Source organism: Phalacrocorax carbo, chromosome 1 (assembly GCF_963921805.1).
Source record: "Phalacrocorax carbo chromosome 1, bPhaCar2.1, whole genome shotgun sequence".
Taxonomy (NCBI): Eukaryota; Metazoa; Chordata; class Aves; order Suliformes; family Phalacrocoracidae; genus Phalacrocorax; species Phalacrocorax carbo.
In genome coordinates this window covers 106,151,474-106,174,326 of record NC_087513.1, presented here as the reverse complement: position 1 = coordinate 106,174,326, position 22,853 = coordinate 106,151,474, and the positions used below count along the sequence as shown (strand labels likewise).

The following is a 22,853-nucleotide window of genomic DNA, read 5'->3' as shown; positions in this document are numbered from 1 at the left end:
TAATATGATTAAGCCTGAGTATTGTGGGAGCCATAATATTTGAGCAGTTCCATTTGCTGCACTGCTAGACTTCTATGCACCCTCACTCCCCTATCTGCTTTTGCGTTTGGCTGATTCATATTAGAAGTTAAAGGAGGCATACAGAGTAGAAAGATTTACATAAAATATGAACACAAAACCTCTCCTTACCTTTCACACTACTATCACTTTTTTATAGGTGAGAGTAAACACAATTGGGTAAGCCTTCTTTAAAATATGGGAAGTTTGTAAAATATCTGCTATTCTCATCAGGTCTGACTCAACATGTGACAAGATCTATTTTCATCTAGTAAAAAAATAGAAGTAAAAGGTTCACTTCTCAGACTTTCAGGGATGCTTAAGAGAGCATGCGTACATGCAAACACACACACACTAGCATCTAGAAATATGACAGCAAGTTTCAAAGAAGTTATTTTTTAGTTTCTCCACATTTTCTCATTCACCCTCAAGTCTCATTAGGACAACTAGTTTTGCAGTGACATTGAGTGAGATTTCCGAGTAGTACTAATAAATGTCTTGAGTTCCACAGTCACCAGGAAGTTGGTTAGTAAAGGAAACAGAATATTAACAGAGTAAAAATAAGGCTGTATGTATCTTTAAAAGTTAGGCAGGGGACTTAAAGGACTACATTGACATTCAAACTCTCAATGGTCTTTAACTGCCTGTAATGGTAGAAGAAAGTACCATACACAAACTTGTAAAAGTAGCTAAAATAACCATTCTTGCTTTCATCAAGCAGAGATAACTACTTTTAAAAAGCAGCAAATTTGCATGTAACTTTGATATCATTGCAAAGAGATTTCTCCTAAGTGACATAACATCTTCGGTAAAATATGCTTCAGAGGCAGTTTAAAGTAATCCAGGCTTACTATGCAGGTGCAACAAGCATTGAAAGAGTCACGTTCAAGGTAAACCTACCACTGATAAATGGTAGGTTTTAAGAAGCATTAGCGACAGCACTACTATTAAAGCCTTCTATGCCTCAAACAACTTTTGTTAATGCCATTGCTTGTGGTAAGGGATTGTATAGTTTAACTCGGGTTTTTTCTGATATGTACACATAGAAGCTTGAGATTTTTGTCAGATCGAAAGTAGTCTTTGTTATAATACGCACATAAGAATTCAAATTAAGTCACTTATCAGCAAGACATCAACAGCTCACATAAGAAAATCTGCAAATTTGTTCATTAATTTCAGCTTGGCTTTAAACATTGATGCTGGTCAACAGCAGTCAGGAGGACAAGTTTGCTAATGTAGCCTCTCACCATACAGACTGAACATATGATAAAAAAAGGCACAAATAAATGACTTGTCACCGTGAGAAGGATATGGCTGTTTTAGAACCACTGAACAGACGGAGCTGTTAACTCACCTTTTGTATCAATCCTGTGCTATGTAAGGTTTTTGTTTGGTTTTGAAGTCACAGCACAGCAAGTCTATAACTGGGATATTCCTAGCATCTGCTGTAGAAAGTATTTTTACTATTATCCATTGTAAATTGAAAACAAATGGGAGCAAGCTTATACACGACAGCTTAGTGTAAAATATCCTGTTATTGAGCTTAGAGGTAACACACATGTATATACTTCGCAAATACTTTTGCAAAAGCATTGCTCTTGAGAAGCAAATCCATATATGAATGGAAAATAGACACACTGTGATAAAAATTACCCTAGCACTTTCATGGCAAAAGTGAAATAAGCTTCTCTCAGAGAAACATTATTTGAAATAAAGATTCATTAAGCCACTGATCAGCAAACATAACCAACTTCATTTGCATTTTTCTTAGCATCCTCAAGAACTTCAGAGTGAAGAAAGATTAATATACCCCTGCAGCTATTGTTGCCACTCTTGACACGGGTAGGTTTCTATATCATGCTACATAACAGACACTCATGAGATCCAGAGATAAAATTTTCCTCAAAAAGGGATAACTGGAGGAAAACAAAAGAAAAAAAATAAACACTGAATCTCACTATAACTCACCAATAACTGAATTTGATCTTGATCAGGTGCATCTGTCCTGAGAGATTCAAGCATATGAAGCAGCTGCAGTCACCTTCCAGTCTGCTAATGGGTAAGTTTCCACTTTTCCAAAACTTCTACTACTTTCTACTGTGAAAAATAACTTTTGTTTCCCAGATGTTTATGTGATAGTCAAAGCAGTCTCCAGCCCTTACTCTGAGGATCAAGCATGGTTCCATTTTGTGCTCCCCCCTGTAAAAGCTAGCATTTATAGAGAGAATCACCCAGTTTCATTTTGACAGGGACATTTCTCACGTTCTTTAGGACTTTTCACCACTGGAGAACACATTACTGGTAGGCAGTAATCCGAAACCAGTTGCATTCCTCAAAAACAAAACAGGGAGCTTATTTAAGTAGGTCTGCAGTGATCAAAAGGCTGAGTTCAGGAAGTCAAGAGAGGGAGGCAAATGGACTTGAGACAGCCCAAGTCTGAAGGATGACTACGGACTTAGCTGATTACCCCATCACACACCCTTTCTGGGGTACCCTACTGAAACTTCATTCTACTGCAAATTAAGTTCAAACACATACAGCAAGTCTCCATTTCAAAAATTTTGTGGGAATAACGTTTTAAATAAAGATCAAACCAGTCAACTATGAAAAAAATTCCCCCAATTAAACAGGAGTTACCTCTCTTATTTGACTTGTAATTCAGCTTTCTGCAGAGTTCCTATTTATGCAAATTTATATCCTTCCCATTTATGAAGATCTTACAGATCTAAATTACACAGAAAATGTCATGTACTATTAAATTACAAAGCTATTTTGCACAGAGCTGTACAGCTTAGAATAGTTTTACTAGTCTCTGAAGTGTCTGAGAGATTTTAATTCTTGAAATATCAAGCGGCTTGCTGTTTGTTGAGGGAAAGTTACAGTCCCTGAACATAATCAAACAGAATATAGACAGTGAAGGCTCAAGTACTCATTCTGTAGATTTAAGAAAGATACCACTCTTTACCAGCCAGAAGGATTTTTTTTAAAGGCTTTTTTGGGGGCACAGTGTCAAGGAAATAAACTGCAGGAAACACAGCTTCAAAAATATTTTAATATCTAAAATAACATTATGAAGAAGATATAACAAATCCCCAATGCTATGAGTAGACACACGGGATGTTCAAACATTTTGGAACAGCCACAAGAGGCAGAGACTGAAGAAGAATGAGACTTACTTAATTCAATTTGCTGATAATAAGTGGTATTTAGATCATATTCAATGGTACTAATTCAGGACTCCACTATCATGTCAACATACATACAAAAGTGGAAGAAAATGCAGCATCCTTTGGATTAAATGCCATGCACACCTCAGTCAAGTCAAAGAAAGGTTGATGAACAGAAAGGAACAAAGCAGAGGGAAAACTCTCTCTCCAATTTTATGATTTTAGTCTCTCCCCCATTGTGGCTATCACGACTAAAGCTATTTCTAAAGTTCTAAAATACACATGTATTTAAGAGAATAGAACAGCTTCTAATATATTGCATTTCTGAAATTTTTGTAGATTTGAAGTCCCTCTTTATTTTCTTCTTTGCAACTGTGGAATCTATGCATGGCGTACTCGAGAAAAACATCCAACTCATTACTTAGTCCACAAAGAATTTGTTGCCTATCTCAAAGACGAGCATTGGAACTGCTTTCTGCAGGAAGGAATAACAGACGTGAAAATCTATTTTTATTTTTACCATGAACCTGAATCTGAAGTCAAATCTACACATCCATTGAACAGTGAAGGAACATCATCTAATCGAAGTTGTTACTGTAAGGGGTTATGGAAGAAAATGCTGTGATAAATTCCCTACCATGTTATGAAACAAACTGTTGCAGACAGAAGCTGCTGCTTCTCATGAAAGCTACCCGTTACAGTGCAAAAAAACCTGTTTCTGCTTTCTATATTTCACAACAGTTTTTTTGGTTAAACTTGCAGCACAGCATATAACCAAATGAATACTCCAAGTGATTTTCTGTACTTTGTAAATGGAAACCAAATAAAGGCAATTTTACTCTGTAAACATACAAAAATTACTGTAACATAAGGATTTCTTAAACAGCAATTTTACATGACTACATGTATACAAATATAAATGCTGTGGTGCTCAAAACAGGTGTACTGAGAAGGTAATCAAAACGGTTTGCTGATTTGCAGCAATCCACTGTAAATGTAGCTACAGTTTATGATGACAATAGCCTTACAGCTATAATGCCCAGATTTTGAATTTAATGCTAATTTATTCCACCAGCCTTCAACTCTTCCCTTGTTCCTCACCTCTTCTGTGTTATTTAAAGTGTTTTGGTGCTTTTGTACTGTCACATCACCACCTTTTCTACTAAAATCATAACCTTTTCTGTTAAAATTCTTTGTCTGTAATCTGCTGGTATACAATTAAAACTGTATACCATTACACCTACAAATCTTATTTCCAAATACAGATTGTGAATTATTTTTCCCCTTACAGCCTTGTTAGTGTTTATTTTCTGAAACTAGCTCTCAATATGAGAGTAATTTTGAGCTGGATTAACAATTAAATGCTATATTATTGTTAGGTGGTATCCATTTGAACCCCTTTTAGAAGATACTAATCTTTTTTTTTTTTTTGTCTTGATTATTGCCAGAGGCTCTTAAAAACGTGGTGATACCAATATTTTGCATTCAGACCCTGTCAGGAGACTCTACTGTAATCACATGAAGATGACTTAAGGGAGGGGTGGCAAACACCTTTAGCAACTAGTTGAATTGACGCATGCCACAGCATACCCACCACTGAAGTCTATCTCATCTTTCTGGGTCCTGATGAAAAATTGTGGAAGCCACAGAAACACTACACGCATTTCAAATATTACTTCAAGGTACCTCACAAACCAAACGAACATGAAATAAGCACAACTGTCCATGCTGCTTTGCTGCATGGACACAACATTAAAACTCATTTTAAGAATCAACGAGCAGTGCTATAAAGTAAACAGCAGCAATAAAAATAAAAATTTCTTAAACGTTACCATTGACTCAGAATTACACCTACAAGATACTAGATATAACATCTGGAAGTAAGCAGTCAACATATAATTTAAACAGGTTATATATTTACTAGATAAGCATACTTCCAGCTAGACAGACACTAATTACATTTATCACTAAAAGCAGTAACAAGAAAACAGCAGTGTCCTAGATCTTAATCATGTGTATTTACTGTATTGTAGTGATGCTTGGGATCCTTCTGGTATAAGAATGATGAAAATCCTTGGGATTTTCTGTGAATGTGAGCAAGACTCGACAAAGGGCTCAAGCAATTGCACAAATTTATAGTCTAATTCCTTTGCCTTCTGTAAGAGTTATGAAAGTCTAGCTACTCTTCTGAAGTTATACACCAATGGTGGCATTTAACTTGTCTAAAAGTCAGAAGCCTCATCAAAGGTACTTAACAACATGAATTGTTTAGTCAGAAAGATCAGTATTTTCAGAGAGAGATGCACCCAGTACTGTGCTAGCTCTTCAACATGATGCTAGATGAATTGCTGGAGATTGCTGAGGAAGACTATAAAAGCAACTTAAAACAGATACCTAACTTTTGAATTGTAAGGTTTCCTCTCATACTTCAGTATACCAAAACTGGTATTTTTTGACCTACACTTGTCCTTCTATATGAAGGCTTAAAATCCTTTCATGTACAGTCTCTTCCTTTAAGATAAGTAGAGTTTAAAGGCTATACAGGAAGAGATAAACATTACAAAGTGATGTGAACATACTTGACTGCTCCTTCCGTTGGCCAAATACTTAAAACTAGAGAGATAATTCATGGGCCACTTCTTTAGAGGGGGGAAAAAAAGCGTTCCTAAATCTGCCATTACTTTTTCTAGTGTTTTTGTTCAACAACAATTCCAAACATATCCTAATAGATCAAATCCCGGCTATCCTGCCTCCTATTACACATTGCATTTTGCACGGTTATCTGGAGAGGAAAAAACATCTATCACTTGAAATTAAGTATAAAAAAATCTAACAAACATTAAGTAATCATAATTGCATGGAAGCATAAAAGTAGTGAGAACGCATAAAAAGTCGAAACTTTTACAGCGATATGGTACCTCTTCTGACTATTTTTATGTTTTCCTATCTCCATATTAATAACAATTAACCGTACAGTTCTTCATTGCTTTTAAGCCAATACCTCAAAGGCAGCTCACACTTATTTTTGTTTTCCAATAACATCAAAGAAAGCAGCTGTTACCAAAGAGTGGGGAAAAAAACTATGTACTTACTTGCCACCTCCAGCGACGCATTGTGACTTACAGCTTCCCCAAGGTAATTCCTTGCCACACAGACATAGACCCCTTCATCTGGCCTACTCTTGCGCCCATGGACTATACGTAAGAAAAATAAAGACCCACTGGGCAGCAGCATGCGGTGGGAACGTGGATCATCCTTGTCTGTTTCCACTCTTTCCCCGCCCTTGTACCACTCAATGGTGGGGGTCGGTCTTCCTTCTGCTTTACAGTTTAAAGTTGCTGGTTCTCCTTTGGAAACAATTAAATCAGAAGGGTGTTCGACAATTCGAGGTGGGAAATCTTCTTGCCGAAGACGGGAACCTGCAAGATGAAAATGCAAAGTTTTCTTAGATCATTGCTAGGCACAGTCGCTGGGTTTTTGCAATACAGCTACTTAACCATTTACCCTGTAGTACAGGATTTAGTAAAAACAGCTATTAACATCTTTTTAAGGTAGGAAAAAAACCCCAACCTCTAATGCACTTCATTGTGTGCAAGGCTCTACCAAGTGAATACATTCAAAAGCATTTTTTCAACAGGTGACCTATATTAATGAATTAAACTGCCATGTTCCTAAATCACAACCATTTTTATATTGATCTATTAATGAATATAAATTTATACATACATGCATATATATGTAGAATAATGAAAAACTAATCCTACAGATATTCTACACACCTCAGACCATCTCTACCAGAAAAACTGATACTGCTCTAATTCATAACACAAAGCCATAGCCAACCTCATTTGACCTTTTGGAAAGTCCATTAATTCATGCAGCGTCTGCAGAATAAGTCTAACATCTCCAGCACCCACAAAGTTTCCTTACTTTACTTGCACTATCAGCTCTTTTTAGTCACTTGTTAAGCAGTACCATAGAGGTACAAATGTATGAGGTGTCTCAGTGGTTCTTTACACCTCCTGGGTCAACCTTTTACATTATAACTAATCCAGAGTTCTGATACAAGGTGAGACAACAGTATCTGGGATAAAGGTTACAAGCAAACAAGATACTCTTCTAGAAAAGCATTCAATTTCAAACTAATTCAAACTGCAAGCCGATAATTACCAAGAAAAAACCTATAACAGTCCAGATAGATATATACCACAGAAGAATATGGCAACCAACTGGGTGCCCAAGAATTCCAAATAAGGAATAAGCAGCTACCAAAACTTCAGGGTTTTAAACTGTTGACTCAATTTCAAATTACTTTTTTCCTTAATATACAACTCTGCCACGGATAAAATCAGCCTCTTGGGTCACTAGTTCCTGATTATTAAAATATGAGATGCCAAGATTCTTTATTAACATTAATAACATGGGTTTTGAACAACTGCAAAGCACCAGAAAGAAATACAAGATCTATTCACTGAAGGTTAATAGACCATAAACTGGTATGAAAAAAGGGAAGGAGACAAGGAGAGGAGAGTCCCAGAGAGACCTCTCTCTTCAATATATACTCTGTGTGTGTATAATATATATAATATATATAATGAAAGTCTTCTAAAATGTAGAACTTTCATGTAGAGTTTATTTCACATTTCCTTCACCTCAAGATAATAAATTAGAATTCAACATTACACTAATCAGCTAGCACTAACCACACATTCCCAAATCTCTGGTAGTATGGCTTTACTACAATGAAATATGTTTGCGTTCTGTATGCAGTAAAAGAGTTTTATGTGAACATTAGTGATCATTATGTTCAAAGTAACTCAAACAGCAACAAACCTACTCTTTAGTCATTTGAAGAAAAGACAATATAAGTAGTATTGTGTTTAGGACTATATGCCTGAAATATAGTAAGTATTTTATCATTTATCTAATTTGTCTATTTCTGTTCAGATATTCACAATATTGCAAGATTCTATAGCACCTAAAGCTACCAAGTAATTATATTCTACATTTATTTTTACCTGCAACAACTGCCTGAGACATGAAAACTAAAGTATGAGCAGACAGAACAGAAGGCAGGAAACTCACTAATCCTTTTGCGGGCTACACACCTCTGGGCAGCCTAGCCCTGCACATCACTATAAAGCAAGATTTTGAGCTGCACCTCCTAGAGGTAGGGCACAACCAATCCACTGAGAGAGGAGCTGAAAGTACAAGAGAATAAAATTGTGCCAACCAGCAGTGATCTTATGCAGTAGGTAAAAAAGCCTCTAATACACTTCTGTGTGCTCTGAGAGCATATCTCAGTCATTGCAAATTCTACTTCTGTCTACTCACCCTGAACTTTTACACAGCTTTTGTGAAAATCCCCTCATGCAATAATGTTGCCCTCTCAACTGGGGTGACCAGTTTTAGATCTCTCTTTCCAAGGTAAAAATGCCTACACAGGGATAAAAACTTTATTGTGTTTATACTTCTACTCACTTATTATATACCTCACAAGGACAGGCACAGAAACAAAGGATTGGAGAACTGAAATTAATTGTCATGTATCAGTCTGGAAATATTAAAATCCAAGTTCAATGTAAAATGTTTAAAGATAGTTAAGAATTGTTTTAAAAAACAAAGTTTGCACATATACTAGTATTTATGTTCAGATTACGCTAGTCAACCAGCACACTATTTCGTACAAGCCTCCTATATTTTCTGTCAGCCTGTCCCAGACCACAAATAAATGAAAAACCATTTTCAGGTATATCTTATGCACACTTTTCACACTGCCATTCAAGTCACTGTACACTAACTTCAAGTACTGTACAGAATGAAAGTTTAAAGACTGAGCTCTAAACTTTCTTGAAAACTGATACTCAAAACTCTTAGAGGGGAAAAAGTCTGCAGGAAGCTCCAGGAATGCTCATATACTTAAATTTATTTGCTGGGTAACATTAGAGCAATTAAAATGAGAGAAATGTCCATTAAAAAAATTTTTTTTTCTTTATCTTAGCATTTCATAAAGTAACATTTCCCTAGAAAACGTCATTAAATTGCTTGAAACAGAAGGGGACAAAAGTTGCACGACTAGTTGAGTGGCACATAGTAAGAGCATTAACCACAGATTTAGTGACAACTGCCTGAGGGGCATAATGGCTTTGACAACCAAGTTATAATCTTTCTACATATCTACACTTTTTTTAAAAAAAATCTTTCTTTTTAGCCTAGTTATTTAAGCTGCATTTACGTTCTACTGAGGAGCAGCTTCAATTAGCGACATAAATCTTACAGTGGGCACCAATCCTGTAATTTTCCTGTCAAAAATCCTTCCCAAAGGGTTTTTTTTGTTTGGTTTTGTTTTTTTTTTTTTTGTGGTTTTTTTTGGGGGGGGGGGGGGCGGGGGGGGCAGGGAATAGAAGCAGAACACCTATTGCACACTGAATCTGCCATTAAATATAAAACAGAGCTGCTTTTTCTTTCCCCCAAAGATGACAGCACTGGGTTATGGGAACTAACCAACTTGTGTTCTCTGCTTTTATTATAATTCAAGCCTTTCATAAAAAGTCAACAGGATGCCACCAATTAAAGTATGCCATACTAATTATTTCATGCTGCTACTTAAAAGAACAATTATATGAAATCATGTTTCCAGTTTCTTGGACTGTGCCACAACTATTTTTACAAGAATTCAAACACTGAAATAAACAGATGTGAAGGTTTAAAGAATGTTAGCATTAGATGAACGCTGAACTCAGAGAGGCAAGATTTGCCTTTATTCCCACCTTAAAGCCTCCTGTTAGTAGCATATACAAATATGTTGTACTGAAAAACAGCAGGGAATGTGTTTAAATGGGAAAGCTGCTGGTATCCGGGGTACAAACACTGTGCTGTTCTCCTTTAGGGGGAAAACATAAGAGTTACGTGCTACTTTGAGTGCCTCAAATTAAACCATGCAGACTAAGACAGTTAAAAATCAAGATCATATCTACAGTTGATCTAAACTTCAGCTCAGATGGATATGGAAAACCTGACTTCAAGATATATATATTGAAATAATAATTTATCCTGTGCCATAAAAATGTTGCATGACAGACTGTCTTTAGTCAAGTGCCAAAAAGCCAGTATACTCTTGGCCTCATTCCTTTTCCATTTCACAAGTGCAGCAGTTAACACTGATTTTCAGAGCACAAGATCTTAGCTCTTTTCTTTTACTGAAACACTTTACATCGTAACATAAGACCTGAGTGACTGGCCTAATTGGTATCAAAGGTATTAGTGAAATGCTAACAAAGAAAATCACGGGTTTAAAATCAGCGCTAGGTGATCCTTGCAAACAATTATACTTCAGAATGTAGGAGCATTCCCAATTCCCCAGTATTTCTGCTACATATAATTTAACATCTTTCACAAATTTTTCAGAAAATGGGGGATATTTTTTTGCGGTTTTGTTTATGTTGACTGGAAAGATGATCCATAACTCTTGCTCTTGTGGTTAGAAATCTTTCTCTAATGCTCAGGTTAAACATCCCTGAGTAGTAAATACCTCATTCTTCCTGTGATTGAGCTGCCCCTTTAGTTCAGATCTCTCCACACACTTTTTGGCATTTTAGACCTTTGACATGCAGATTGCAACCTCTTCCTTTTTTACCATCCTCTTGGATTTCATTTTCTTGTTGCTGTTAGAAATCAGCAAACTAATCTCATCTGGTTTTCCCCTCATAAAATACACCCACCTTTTCCTCATCTTAAACTCTAATTTGAGTTCATCCTTTTTGTACATAAAAGGCCCAAAGCATATCCAGTTAAGAGGCAAGCAGACTTAGAATACTATTTCAAGAACACACTGCAAAGCAACATCACATCATGTTACAGGTGAAATATAACTAAAAGAAAAATCAAAGTATTTTTCTGAAAGTGGCTTTTCTGCCCAAAGACATGCAGCTAACCTAACATATTTGGTTTACCTATTCTCAAAGACAGTGAATAATTTTTAAGGAAAAACAACAGGACAAGGAGGATCTGCAGAGATCTTTTGTTCCACTCGCTTCTTCTCACCTTCTCCAATTTTTCTTTTTTTAATATTCTTACTCTTCATATACTACCCTTGTTTAGCCTAAATAAAACATCTGATTTCTTCAGCTTTGTAGCCTGCAAGAATACTGGATATTAAAAATCAACTATTTTGAGATTTCATTTACCAGTATTCAGTCTTCCCTCCGTGACCAAATACATGAAGTAATTAACGAAGTCAATAATGCTGTGCCTACACTTTTGGATTTTCCCAAAATGGACAACTACGTGAGAATAGAAATTTGACTTCTGAGTTCTACTTTGGCACAAAGTACAAAGGCCAAAATTGCATTTAATTCGTATTTCTGAAACACTGATTTGAGAATAGCATTGGTCATTGTATCACTTTGGACTCTGAAAGCAGTCTTTGGCGCAGAGTTTTATTTACAACAGCTGTTCATCTCTCAAAACTGACTATTGAACATACAGTCTAGAAGAAAAAATATTATGCTTTTTACCTAAATCCTGCCATTACTTTGCAAGTCACAACTGTGAACATTTCCATAACCATTTTAAGAGGATGCTACCTCTATGAAAAAAAGGTGTCAGGCAACAGAGGTGTTACAGTCCTGCCAAGTGAGCTGGTATTGAACAGTTGGACACAACAGCACTGTTACATCAGTTAATTAATGCCCACCCAGGACTACAGGTTTATTGAAATGCATTTCAAGATGTGTTTAATGTTTCCAAATACTGATCTGGGAATACGTCCAGTTCTTTCCAATAACTTAGATACCAAGAAAATGTGACTAGCAAGTCTCTCACTTTGGATCAGTAGAACCTGCAATTCCCCTATGTGTTCCCAATGAAGAATAACATCTCCATTTCTTTTTCTAAGCACACAATAGAAAACATGTGAGCAAGATGAAACTAAAAAGAAAAGCACTGAAGACTAACTGATCATTCCTACCATGAAACCACTGTGAAGTTCCCTGAAAAAGAAGTTGGTTTTGTTTCTGTTTCACCATTACAAAGAATACTTTCGTTTCCTTCCTTTAATTGCTATTGGAGTTCCTCTTCCTAGTGAGAGATAAAATTATTAATACATATTGTTCTTCATTATCTCTGTTACTAAGGGATATTTTGGGGTCAAGCAAGTTGAACTTTAAATACAAAGTCTAATTATAAAATTTAAAAAGAAATTTTGTGGTCCTTGGCATTTAAACTTAAGTTGTAGGCACCCACAAAACATTTTTCCTACTTAGAAAAATAACGTTAAAGTATTTTATGTTGCTAAGACACTATGAATTACAATTACATTTCTGTCATAGCTATCACGCTATCAGGAGGTGTCAGAAATCAATAATTTACTGTACACTTATGGTAGAGAAATCCTAGAATAACTACAGAGAGCCAGGAGCTTTAAGCCACATCTGTCTGTCTCTCTGAATCAAGAGATTAAGTGAGAGCTGTACTAAAAATGCCTCGAATCCAGACCGATCCTGTGCCTGGCTCTCATACTGAGAAAAGATGTAAGGCAAACATTGGAAGCTATAGATATTCAATTTACACAATACTCATATTGGTCAATTGAAAGGGAGTTAAATATTATCGCAATAAACTGAATAGACAAGGGAGAAAAATAAAAGCCATTTATATATTATGTTGGTCTAAGTGGTTTGTTTCCATTCCTTACTCTGCAGCAATTCTGGACACATATGATTAAGTCAGAAAAAGTCATAAATTTTTAGGCAAAGAGACTTCTGGAAAGAAGTATGCAATAGTTATTTAAATACTTTGCCTGGTGGGAATAAAAAATATATATATCTCTCTCTGTATCTATCGCAGCAGGTACTGTATTGCACAGACACTGAGTCTTTGTTTTAATACCTAAAGATGTATTTCCCAGGAGATGCTAAGAGAGACTAGCTCTCTGAAATAATCACTTTTAACAAAGAAGCTGAAAGTGGCAACAGTAAGAGTCACGCTTTAGTTTCTTAATCCAAAAATAAATACACTTTAAAATTGCTCTTGAACAAACTGTTTATTTTCAAGACACATGGCTTTACAGTCAATCTCTGTTACATGAACACGTGTGTGCTGGTTTTGGCTGAGAAGGGGTTAATTCTCCTCACTATGGGGGTCGGCTACCTTTCCAGCTTCCCGCGCTCTGCCGCGTGGTGGGGGGGGCGGGGGGCTGGGAGGGGCGGGGCCGTGGTGGGGGCGGCTGACCCCGACTGGCCAATGGCAGGTTCATTCCATACCATGTGACTCTGTGACCAGTACATTGGGGAGGGGCGGTGGCAGTTGCGGCTCAGGAGTGGTGTGGCATCGGGTCGGCATGCGGTTTGTTTCAGAGGTTCATTCCCCTCCCCACTCCCACCCCGGGTTCCGCCCCTCTTGTTGGTCTCCTTTCCATTACATTTTTTTTGTTTGTTTTTTAATTTTACTTATTCAACTGTTCTTATCCCAACCCACGAGCGTTACCCTTCTGAATCTCTCCCCCCTCTACTGGTGGGGGTAGTATTTATATTGAGCTATGTAAAATGCTGACAATTACGTAAGACCTCAGGCAGCAGGTAATGTTCCCAGTGTAAGAAAAGGCTCAGTTTCATTTTTGCTTTCCCTCAGTTCTGCTTTCTGGCAAGACATTTATCTCATCTGACTTCAGCGGATACTGGAGTAGTCTTGAGATACCAAGTACGTAGAGCAGTGACCTTTAAAACCAAACTTCACTCAATAAAAATTAAAATATCCCACATCAAACTGGTAAGCTGGGAATAGCATTTTCCCTTCAAGAAAACACTAATGAAATTACAGGACTATTTTTCATTAAGAATGAAAAATCAACTATGACGCAGTTGAGCAACCATACTATATTTGAAAACAAACACCGTGGTAATAAAGCCTACTTCATTAGTCATTTTGTCCTTGAAATGGCTGGAGCAATGCTGTGAGATATTTCCTACGCTGGGGTGGTATCGAGAAGAGCATAACAAGATGACTGAGAATGGCTGAGATGCATCTGAAGGCAAGCTTGTCTTTGGAGATTTGGATATGACAAACTGCTTGGAGATGATCATACTAAGTTGCAGGAGGAGTGCAGCAATGGGAGTCAGGCAGGTACAGGGGGAACACAGAGAAGACCAAAGAATCACAGAATCATAGAATCGTTAAGGTTGGAAAAGACCCTTAAGATCAACCGCTAACCTCTCACTGCCAAGTCCACCACTAAACCATATCCTCAAGCACCACGTCTACCCTTCTTTTAAATACCTCCAGGGATGGAGACTCAATTGCTTCCCTGGGCAGTCTGTTCCAATGCCTGACAACCCTTTCAGTTAAGAAATTTTTCCTAATATCCAACCTAAACTTCTCCTGGCACAGCTTGAGGCCATTTTCTCTTGTCCTATTGCTTGTTACTAGTGAGAAGAGACCAACCCCTGCCTCGCTACAACCTCCTTTCAGGTAGTTGTAGAGAGCGATAAGGTCTCCCCTCAGCCTCCTCTTCTCCAGGCTAAACAACCCCAGCTCCCTCAGCCGCTCCTCATTAGACTTGTTCTCCAGACCCTTCACCAACTTCATTGCCCTTCTCTGGACACGCTCCAGCACCTCAACGTCCTTCTTGTAGTGAGGGGCCCAAAACTGCACACAGTACTTGAGGTGCGGCCTCACCAGGGCCGAGTACAGGGGCACGATCACCTCCCTGCTCCTGCTGGCCTCACTATTCCTGATACAAGCCAGGATGCCATTGGCCACCTTGGCTACCTGGGCACACCGCTGGCTCCTGTTCAGCCGGCTGCCAACCAACACCCCCAGGTCCTTTTCCTCCAGGCAGCTCTCCAGCCACTCCTCCCCAAGCCTGTAGCGTTGCATGGGGTTGTTGTGACCCAAGTGCAGGACCCGGCACTTGGCCTTGTTGAATCTCATACCGTTGGCTCCGGCCCAACGATCCAGCCTGTTCAGGTCCCTCTGTAGGGCCTTCCTGCCCTCCAGCCGATTGACACTTCCACCCAGCTTGGTGTCATCTGCAAACTTACTGGGGGTGCACTCAATCCCCTCATCCAGATCATCAGTGACTATAGTGAACAGGACTGGCCCCAACACTGAGCCCTGGGGAACCCTGCTTGTGACCGGCCACCAACTGGATCTGACTCCATTCACCACCACTCTCTGGGCTCGGCCAGTTTTTAACCCAGCGCAGAGTGCACTTGTCCAAGCCATGATGCGAGATCTGCACAGACCCTGGAATGGGAGTCAAGAGTGTAAAAAGGATGGCTGAGGGAAAAGGGGTGGCAAAGGATTATCAAAAGGCTGTAAATATTAGAACTGAAGTAAAGAGTGACTGGAAGACCAGTAAAGAAACAAGACACTTGAATATTCAAGTGATAGGACTTGATGATTCTGTTGATAACAGAGTTGAAAACATACTGGAAATCATCACTGGTTAAACAACCACTTGGGACATGGTAGGAAGATCTGGGACAGCTCAGAGCAATCACTGCTGCCCTTTCCTTCCCTGACATACCATGTTCCTACACAAAGGAAGGCCTGACAGCTCCGATCTGTTGTTAGCAGCTTCACTAGCACACCTGAGAAGAGAAACCAACTACAGTAAATGGGGAAGTGTGGGAACAGAGGCTGGCATGAGACACCAAAGAGCTGCCATTTCCAGGGATTGCTCTTCTGTTGAGCAGCAAAGGATTAGGAAACAAAGAAGAGACTGTCAGGCTCCCTTCCTCTCCATTTCCATCCTTGTCCTCCACCATGTTTTATTCCAGACAGGAAGAGTATCTCCTGGGTTGTGAATCACTGATTTGCCAAATGCAACAGGAAAAACAGCTTGGAGAAAAACAATGGTAGCGCACCAAAACCAAAGGAGGACTCCTAGCTGCTGGAACAAAATGAACTGCCAATTCAGTGAAAATGTTTAGATCTGAAAATTAAATGTATTATATAAAATATTATATTAGTATACTTGCATATAATGTATGTTATATATTGTATTTTATTTATATATACACTGTGTGGGTAATTCAGATGGCAGACACACTGATGCAGAAAAATTGTATTTCACCTTGAGGTTTGTCTGTGGATCAGTGTCAAATATTTCACCCACTTGTGATGTGATTACAGCACACTAGGCTATTTTACTGCACAATTTTATCTATGTGGACAAAGAAAAAAATGCAAAACATGTCTCTGGATTATCATACCCTTTAGTAAAAAAATATATCTAAAGATACACCTGCTTTTTGGGTGGTTGTTCTTTAAAATCATTTAATCATTAATACAAATGTAACACATTCTCTTTGTATTATTTCAGATGGGTTGCCCCCACATTCTTCCAGACTTTTCAAAGCCACCTCCTACCATGCTCAGGAATACTAATTTCTAATTAATTTCCAAGTCCAGATTCAGTGTGAGGTTGAATCTGGTACAGACCAATGCATGTTCAAATGTCTTCGAGATGCTGAGAAAAGGGAAGAGGGATCCTCATTTCTACAGGACTATTGGGAAGCCAGAGAAACAGCAATTGCCAATAGGGCAAGGGTTTTCTCTTCTCCGCTGTACCAGGCAACACTACTCAACTCCGCGACAACAGAAGCCCAGTATTTTAAGACCACAGCCAACGGCATTCCTAGGCTTTTGCCTCTGCCAATTTTGGTACACCTCATACAATCGATATTGCCATTTATTCTTGTTTCCAAAATAAATTCAAAGATAAATATGAGTAATCAAAACATATCCAAATTCCTACTTTTTAAGACAATTATAAATTTGTTTCAGATGCAAGGGTGAGTGAAATATCAAAACTGCCCTCATGAATCCAAATGTTAGGTATTAATAGAAGGGTAATGTCAGCTCAGGAATAAGTTTGAATTCAATTACTTACAGTGCTCATAATTTAGGACAGATTGTAACAATGGAATAAAAAGAATCACAATTAAGTAGTTCAGTTTCCTTATTTTTATTGTTGTTATTTTAATGTGTTAAAAATTTGGATTAAAACAGCTTTCTTTCACTCCTTTTAAATCAATTTGATTTTTTGTACAACATTAACTTTGGACAACTACAAAAAGGCCAGGCACTTTCAGTTACAAGTTGTTACTACCATAACACAATACTGTCATTTTAGTTACATAAGGAAGAATGGAAATGTAAATTCAAATGAAAAACTATTTTCAGTGAGTTGTTTACAACTACATAAAATGTACAGATCAGCATTAAAATATTTTATAATAGTTAAAAAAAATTGAAATCTAATAGCCACTTATTTAAAAGCCATCTATCTGTACCCTCTATCCAAAACACACCTTTATTAAAATATATAACTAATTAAATTAGTGTGAAAAGCGTAATAGATAACATGTTCTCAGGGGAAAGCAATAAGTATCTCTTCCTGTGAGGAAGAGAAAAATGGAACTATGATCCCACCAGTTTTGCAACTAAACAAGTGTTGAACTTGTAAGAACACTGCTAGCCAAATCAGACCATACTGCTGGACACTGGCATCTCAATGAGTCAATGAGGGACAATTTTGTTTGCAGCAATAAGGTAGAACCACTACAGTATTTTCAGAGAACCTGTGAAATATTTCACCTTCCCATATAAATGCAGATTTATCAAATACTCCTCAAAATACATTTCAGCTTGTTTGTGTACTACCAAGCCATGAGTCACTTGAAATAGCAATCAACCCAACCACCACTGCATGATGACTGAAAATACCTTTCTGTTGTTGTTTTTCACCAATATAAAGATAAGTCAAAACAGCACACGAACTTTCACCCAAAATAAACTTCCACATATCAATGCCATCAAAAATCACCCTTTTCTGAGCAACTATGCAATGTTTTCATTTTGACTATGTTTGAATTTCTTGTCCCTCAACAGGACAGAAAGTCCGCTGGGTTTGGGTTTTGTTTCTTCAGAGGCTTCTCTGGTTCCAAATTCAAACTGAAAACCAGAGATCTTCCACATGCCCATTTCTTTTTACAATTGTTTCTACTTACTCCTTTATATAAAGCATAATTTTACAACGCTAACATTGAATCCAACTGCAGATGCAGATAGAAAGCCACATCCCAGGACTTCCTTAGATGTAGCATTGTATGGGTCCAGAAGACTATCACTCAGTGAGTTTACTCTGAGGGATGAGGAATTAGTGTTGCCATTATCATCTGTGGTCTAACTTCCCATTACAGAGCATGACTGCTGAAAATCTAGGGACAAAAGTAATCAAAAATGTCAATCAACGTCTCTGCCACTCTTATAACTTCGCAACTGGATTTTAGTTCTGGTAGTGAAAATGGTACAACTGGAATACAACCACAGTGAAGACTTTGGTGTCATTCAGTGGCTACCACAAAGTTTCCTAAAAACAGGGCCTGGAGAAATTCCATTATTCAGGCTTCTGTATTTACTCTTATATAAACCTTAAGTTGTCTTGATTTCCTACACTCTAGCATCAAGAGTTCTCACACTTTGAGCTCCAAATTAAGTTATGAAGAAGGCTCTCTGGCACATGCCAAGAAACAAAGCTATGCAGGCCACCGCTCAGCTCCAGATACTCCTCCTCTACCAATGTACACTGCAAATTTCTGAGCTATCCAAATGCTAAAGTAAGACCAGTACAGAAGAAAAATTGGTTCACTGTAAGTAAAAGCTACGTTAAAGTGACTGTAGTAGAAAATATCACCTTTTTACACAGTGGAAAAAAATCACAAGCAAGCAGCTCAGTGAAATTTCTCCATTATCTCATAGCTGAGCATGGGGAGATGTTTCAGCCAACAAGCTGAATGTTACCCGTAGGAAGAGTGAAGGGAAAAGCAGACCATGGTACCTGCTCTGAGAGGCACTCCCCCAGCTAGCAGTTTGACACTCTGCCAAATGAAACATATGGGTATAAATCGAAGTGAGGAAAGTACAAAGGATTTTCATTTTTCTTTTACAATCTCTAGAAGATTGCTGTACTAACCTCTCAATTCTCTCAACATAACAGCATGCCTTCTTGATAAAAGGTTCTACAGTGTATACAAAGCCCCCCTATATATTAAAAAAATACAGTTATCAATGTGGCTTTTAGTGTTTCTATCTAATTTTATACAACACAATCTGAAGAAAGAAACAAACTCAGGAAATATTTTTAAAATGAAAGTTTCAAAGCACTCTTGTAGACACTAACTTCAGTCCTTCAAAGCGTGGAAGTTATATTTAAGATCTCTTTATAAAAAAAAAAAAAACAGGAGAAAAATAAAAAGCATACTCTGTCAAGTCATTACTGATAAAAGAAATGGTAAAAATAAATGTTAACAGGCTATTTTCCTGAATATTCATAGTGAATTCTTCAGAAAACCTGTTCCTAATAGCCTAAGTGTTCAGCAGCCTGAAATATATTTATACATTTAAAACAAAGCCTTTGAGAAGCCCTATATGATAGGCACACTCAAGGAAGACATTTAAATAGCACCTGGTTTAGGTGAGTTATTAACTTCTTCAGGAAAAAGTACTAAACCACAATTTTAAGGATAATTGTCTGGAGTCATTTATCCTTTCAGAAAACAAAATATGTGAAATAGCCTTTTAAAGGATTAGTAACAAATCCCTAGAGGAATGCAGCCCACCTCAGTCAAATTTCAACCTTAAAAGCAAATTCTGACATAACCAGAACATTAATGAAGACAATGTTTATACCTTACATAGCATGCTAAATGTGAGAATTCTACAGATAAACAAAAATGCTGCTCACTCTGCCTACTGAAGCTTATAATGGAATGAAAAAAAAAGTCCAAGAAAGGCAGTAGCTTATGGTTGTTGAGGATGAGACTTAAGGAGTGAAGAACATAATTAGTAGTATGAGGAAAAAGTTAGAAAAATATAATTATTTGATAAAAAGAAAGTCAGGAGTGTGCTTTTATTTTTGATATTTTTAAATAACTTCAATAGCTAGTTTAACAACTAGCTTTTCAGTTACTATCATACAGAGTTCTGGTGAGGGGATTAGAGTGCTGGTAGAGAAACAGAGATCAATATTCAGAGGTCAACAATGGAAAAAGGAATGAGAGGGGAGAGGCAAGAGAAAGACACAGTGCTACATAACCATGAGGCCGAGGCAAAAGTAGCAGAGATTAAAATAAGCAGCAAGCAAGGGAAGGGAAACAGATCTCAGAAGAGTTCTGCAAAACAGTAGGTGAAAATTAGAGGAACAGAGCTGTATGATTTCAGAAGAGTGTAATACATAATACAACATGACCACAGGCAAGCAGGCAGAGGTTTGTATGGGCTTACATATATAAACGCAAATGATGATGAAGCCTCAAAATAATGAGGGAGAATAGCTGTTTGTAAACAGCTGTTTGTAAACAACAATCACTGTGTGACAGGTGAAGGGGTTCAAACAAAGAAAAAGAGGTTACGCCAGGCATTAATAAGCTTTAGAGGAGTCTGTGTGCCCAGAAATATTACCCATCTTTTTTGCAACTTTGTCAGTAGATCTAAAAAACGGGCAGCTAGATTAAAAAAATTCAACTAGGTATACTCCTTCAAAGGAAAGCTACTTTTCTCCAGTCTAAGACTCTAAGGTATTATTATATTATTAGAGTTTTCCTTCCAACAAATTAAACTGCATTTTACAAAGATGTAGAAATGCTGAGGAAAAAAAAACCTACTTATATTCATAGAAGAAACAAATTTTAGCTCAAGTATCTTATCTTCTGCTACTCAGGATAACGGTAATACTTCTTACTATGCATGCAAGCTCCCTGTTCACTAAGTTTGCACGTTCCTCTCCAATTTTTTAGAAAACGGACTAGTTTTAAATTACCATCTCCACTCCCTGCCTCCTTCCTTCCATGGCTACTCCGTGCTGAATTTGCTCAATCCCTCCAGAAAGATAAAGTAGGCCAGGACCTTTACTGCCAACACATAACATAAATCTCACTAGAAACTTACACTGTTCAAGTAGCTATATCCATCTCTGCTAAAGCACAGGTAGGCTATCAGCCATGACTTGAGAGGCAGATACAAGGAACTAGAGGTTTTGCTCATTTTCATCCTTGCGAAGGACTGTCCAAGGTTTTAAGCAGGCTTTTTCGCAATAGAGTTTCAAGGCTAATCATGAATGAGTACGGCATAATTTCTAAGTACTAAAAGGCAACCAATATATGGACTTTTCTACTTTATGTAAACAGCTATTTGAAACAAAAACCCCTCAACCTAAATTAAACCTTCAGTAGGACTAATTAGTAGGCCTTGAGGCTCACAGCTGCTCACCAGTACCCTCTGCAAAGGCTGAGAATTAAACGCATGGTTAGGGGTTTAAATTGATGAACAGGTATCAGTTGTCCCTTCTCTACAGATGGAGCCCAGTCTTTTTATTCTCTAATATACCATTATATGACTAATTAGTAGACATTATGGCACATGTATCAGTTTAAAGGAATTTTTAAAGGGCAGATTAATCGTCATTTTTTAAATTCTTACTTTAAATGAACAGGAAATTCTCCCTTAGTGTTTCGATTAAAAACAAAGGCTAAGTATTGCTAAAAAACATCTATTGATGAAAGGGTCTTTTCTTAGAGATTGTAATGCAAATTGTCAGTCCCTACGTGTTGATTAGGAATTCTACTCTTAATTTGTTCTGTAATTTTATGATTGCTCCAAGTATTTATAAGCTGTCATATCTGCATTAGGAACACCACACTGGAATAGCTACAGGACTTTCATATACATAAATTAATTATAAATAGCCAAGCTACATATGACAGATTCAACACTATTTGGTTCTCCATAAGGACAGTGGTAAGCAGGTAATTTTTAAGACTGTTAGGAAGGGAAAGACTGGGAAGTCTTAAACTGCTTAAATCTTTCAAACACAGCACATCATCATCATTGACAAACATTGCCATCAAAAGAGCACGAGTAAATTCATCAACTTTGAAAATTATGATCTAATGAAAAATAAATGGAAACTGGTGTATGAGGCTTAGCAGAAGGGAAGCAAAAGGTCTCCAAAATATTTCAGCCCAAATCCCATGTTTTATCATCAGGAAAACAATGGGAAAAAAAAAAAGGAAAAAAAATGAAAAGGGCTTCATGGACAGCCCAAAGCCCTCACAGAGACTGTGTGCCACTCAACCATATGTTCTTCTTTCAGCTTAAGAGTGATGTGGTGAGAAGCCATTCAAGGTCCTCTCTGGATATACTCCTGAGTGAAACCACTATACGTAAACACCAAGTGCTTGGCTTTTGCAGTTAAAAAAAGATAAAAAAATCATCAGGACTTTCTGTTAGGTACATATACCCCTACAGTGTGCAGAGGAAAGAAAATGACTCAATATATTTTTAACATTCTAAGCAGAAAATTACATAGAATTAGCTTACTTGGTGGGAAACTGCCTAACCAAGCCAAAGCCAAATCTCTTCTTTCTTCATGCCTTGCAGCTGAGGAAGGTGATGAGAGGGCCCATTTGTATCAGCAGTTAGAGAAGTCCCAGCACATAGAGAAGTCTTGAGATGAAGCCTCCAATCCACGGGCTACTCAATTTTACACAAAGCAGCTAAAATACCAATTTTAGAAAAAAGCGATGGGACTTTATGAAACCTAATCCCGCAGGTTTGTGATAGACA

The 22,853-nt window shown here is 37.5% G+C and overlaps 1 protein-coding gene across 5 annotated transcripts in view; it reads right to left on the bottom strand.

Moving 5' to 3' along the window:
• ROBO1 (roundabout guidance receptor 1) overlaps positions 1–22,853 on the bottom strand; it is a 742,850-nt gene that overhangs the window by 269,390 nt on the left and 450,607 nt on the right. For all 5 annotated transcript variants that reach the window (XM_064469750.1, XM_064469719.1, XM_064469728.1 and 2 more), the window contains one exon: positions 6,317–6,643. In XM_064469750.1, coding sequence (XP_064325820.1) covers positions 6,317–6,643 — 327 coding nt within the window. The remainder of the gene's footprint in view (positions 1–6,316; positions 6,644–22,853) is intronic.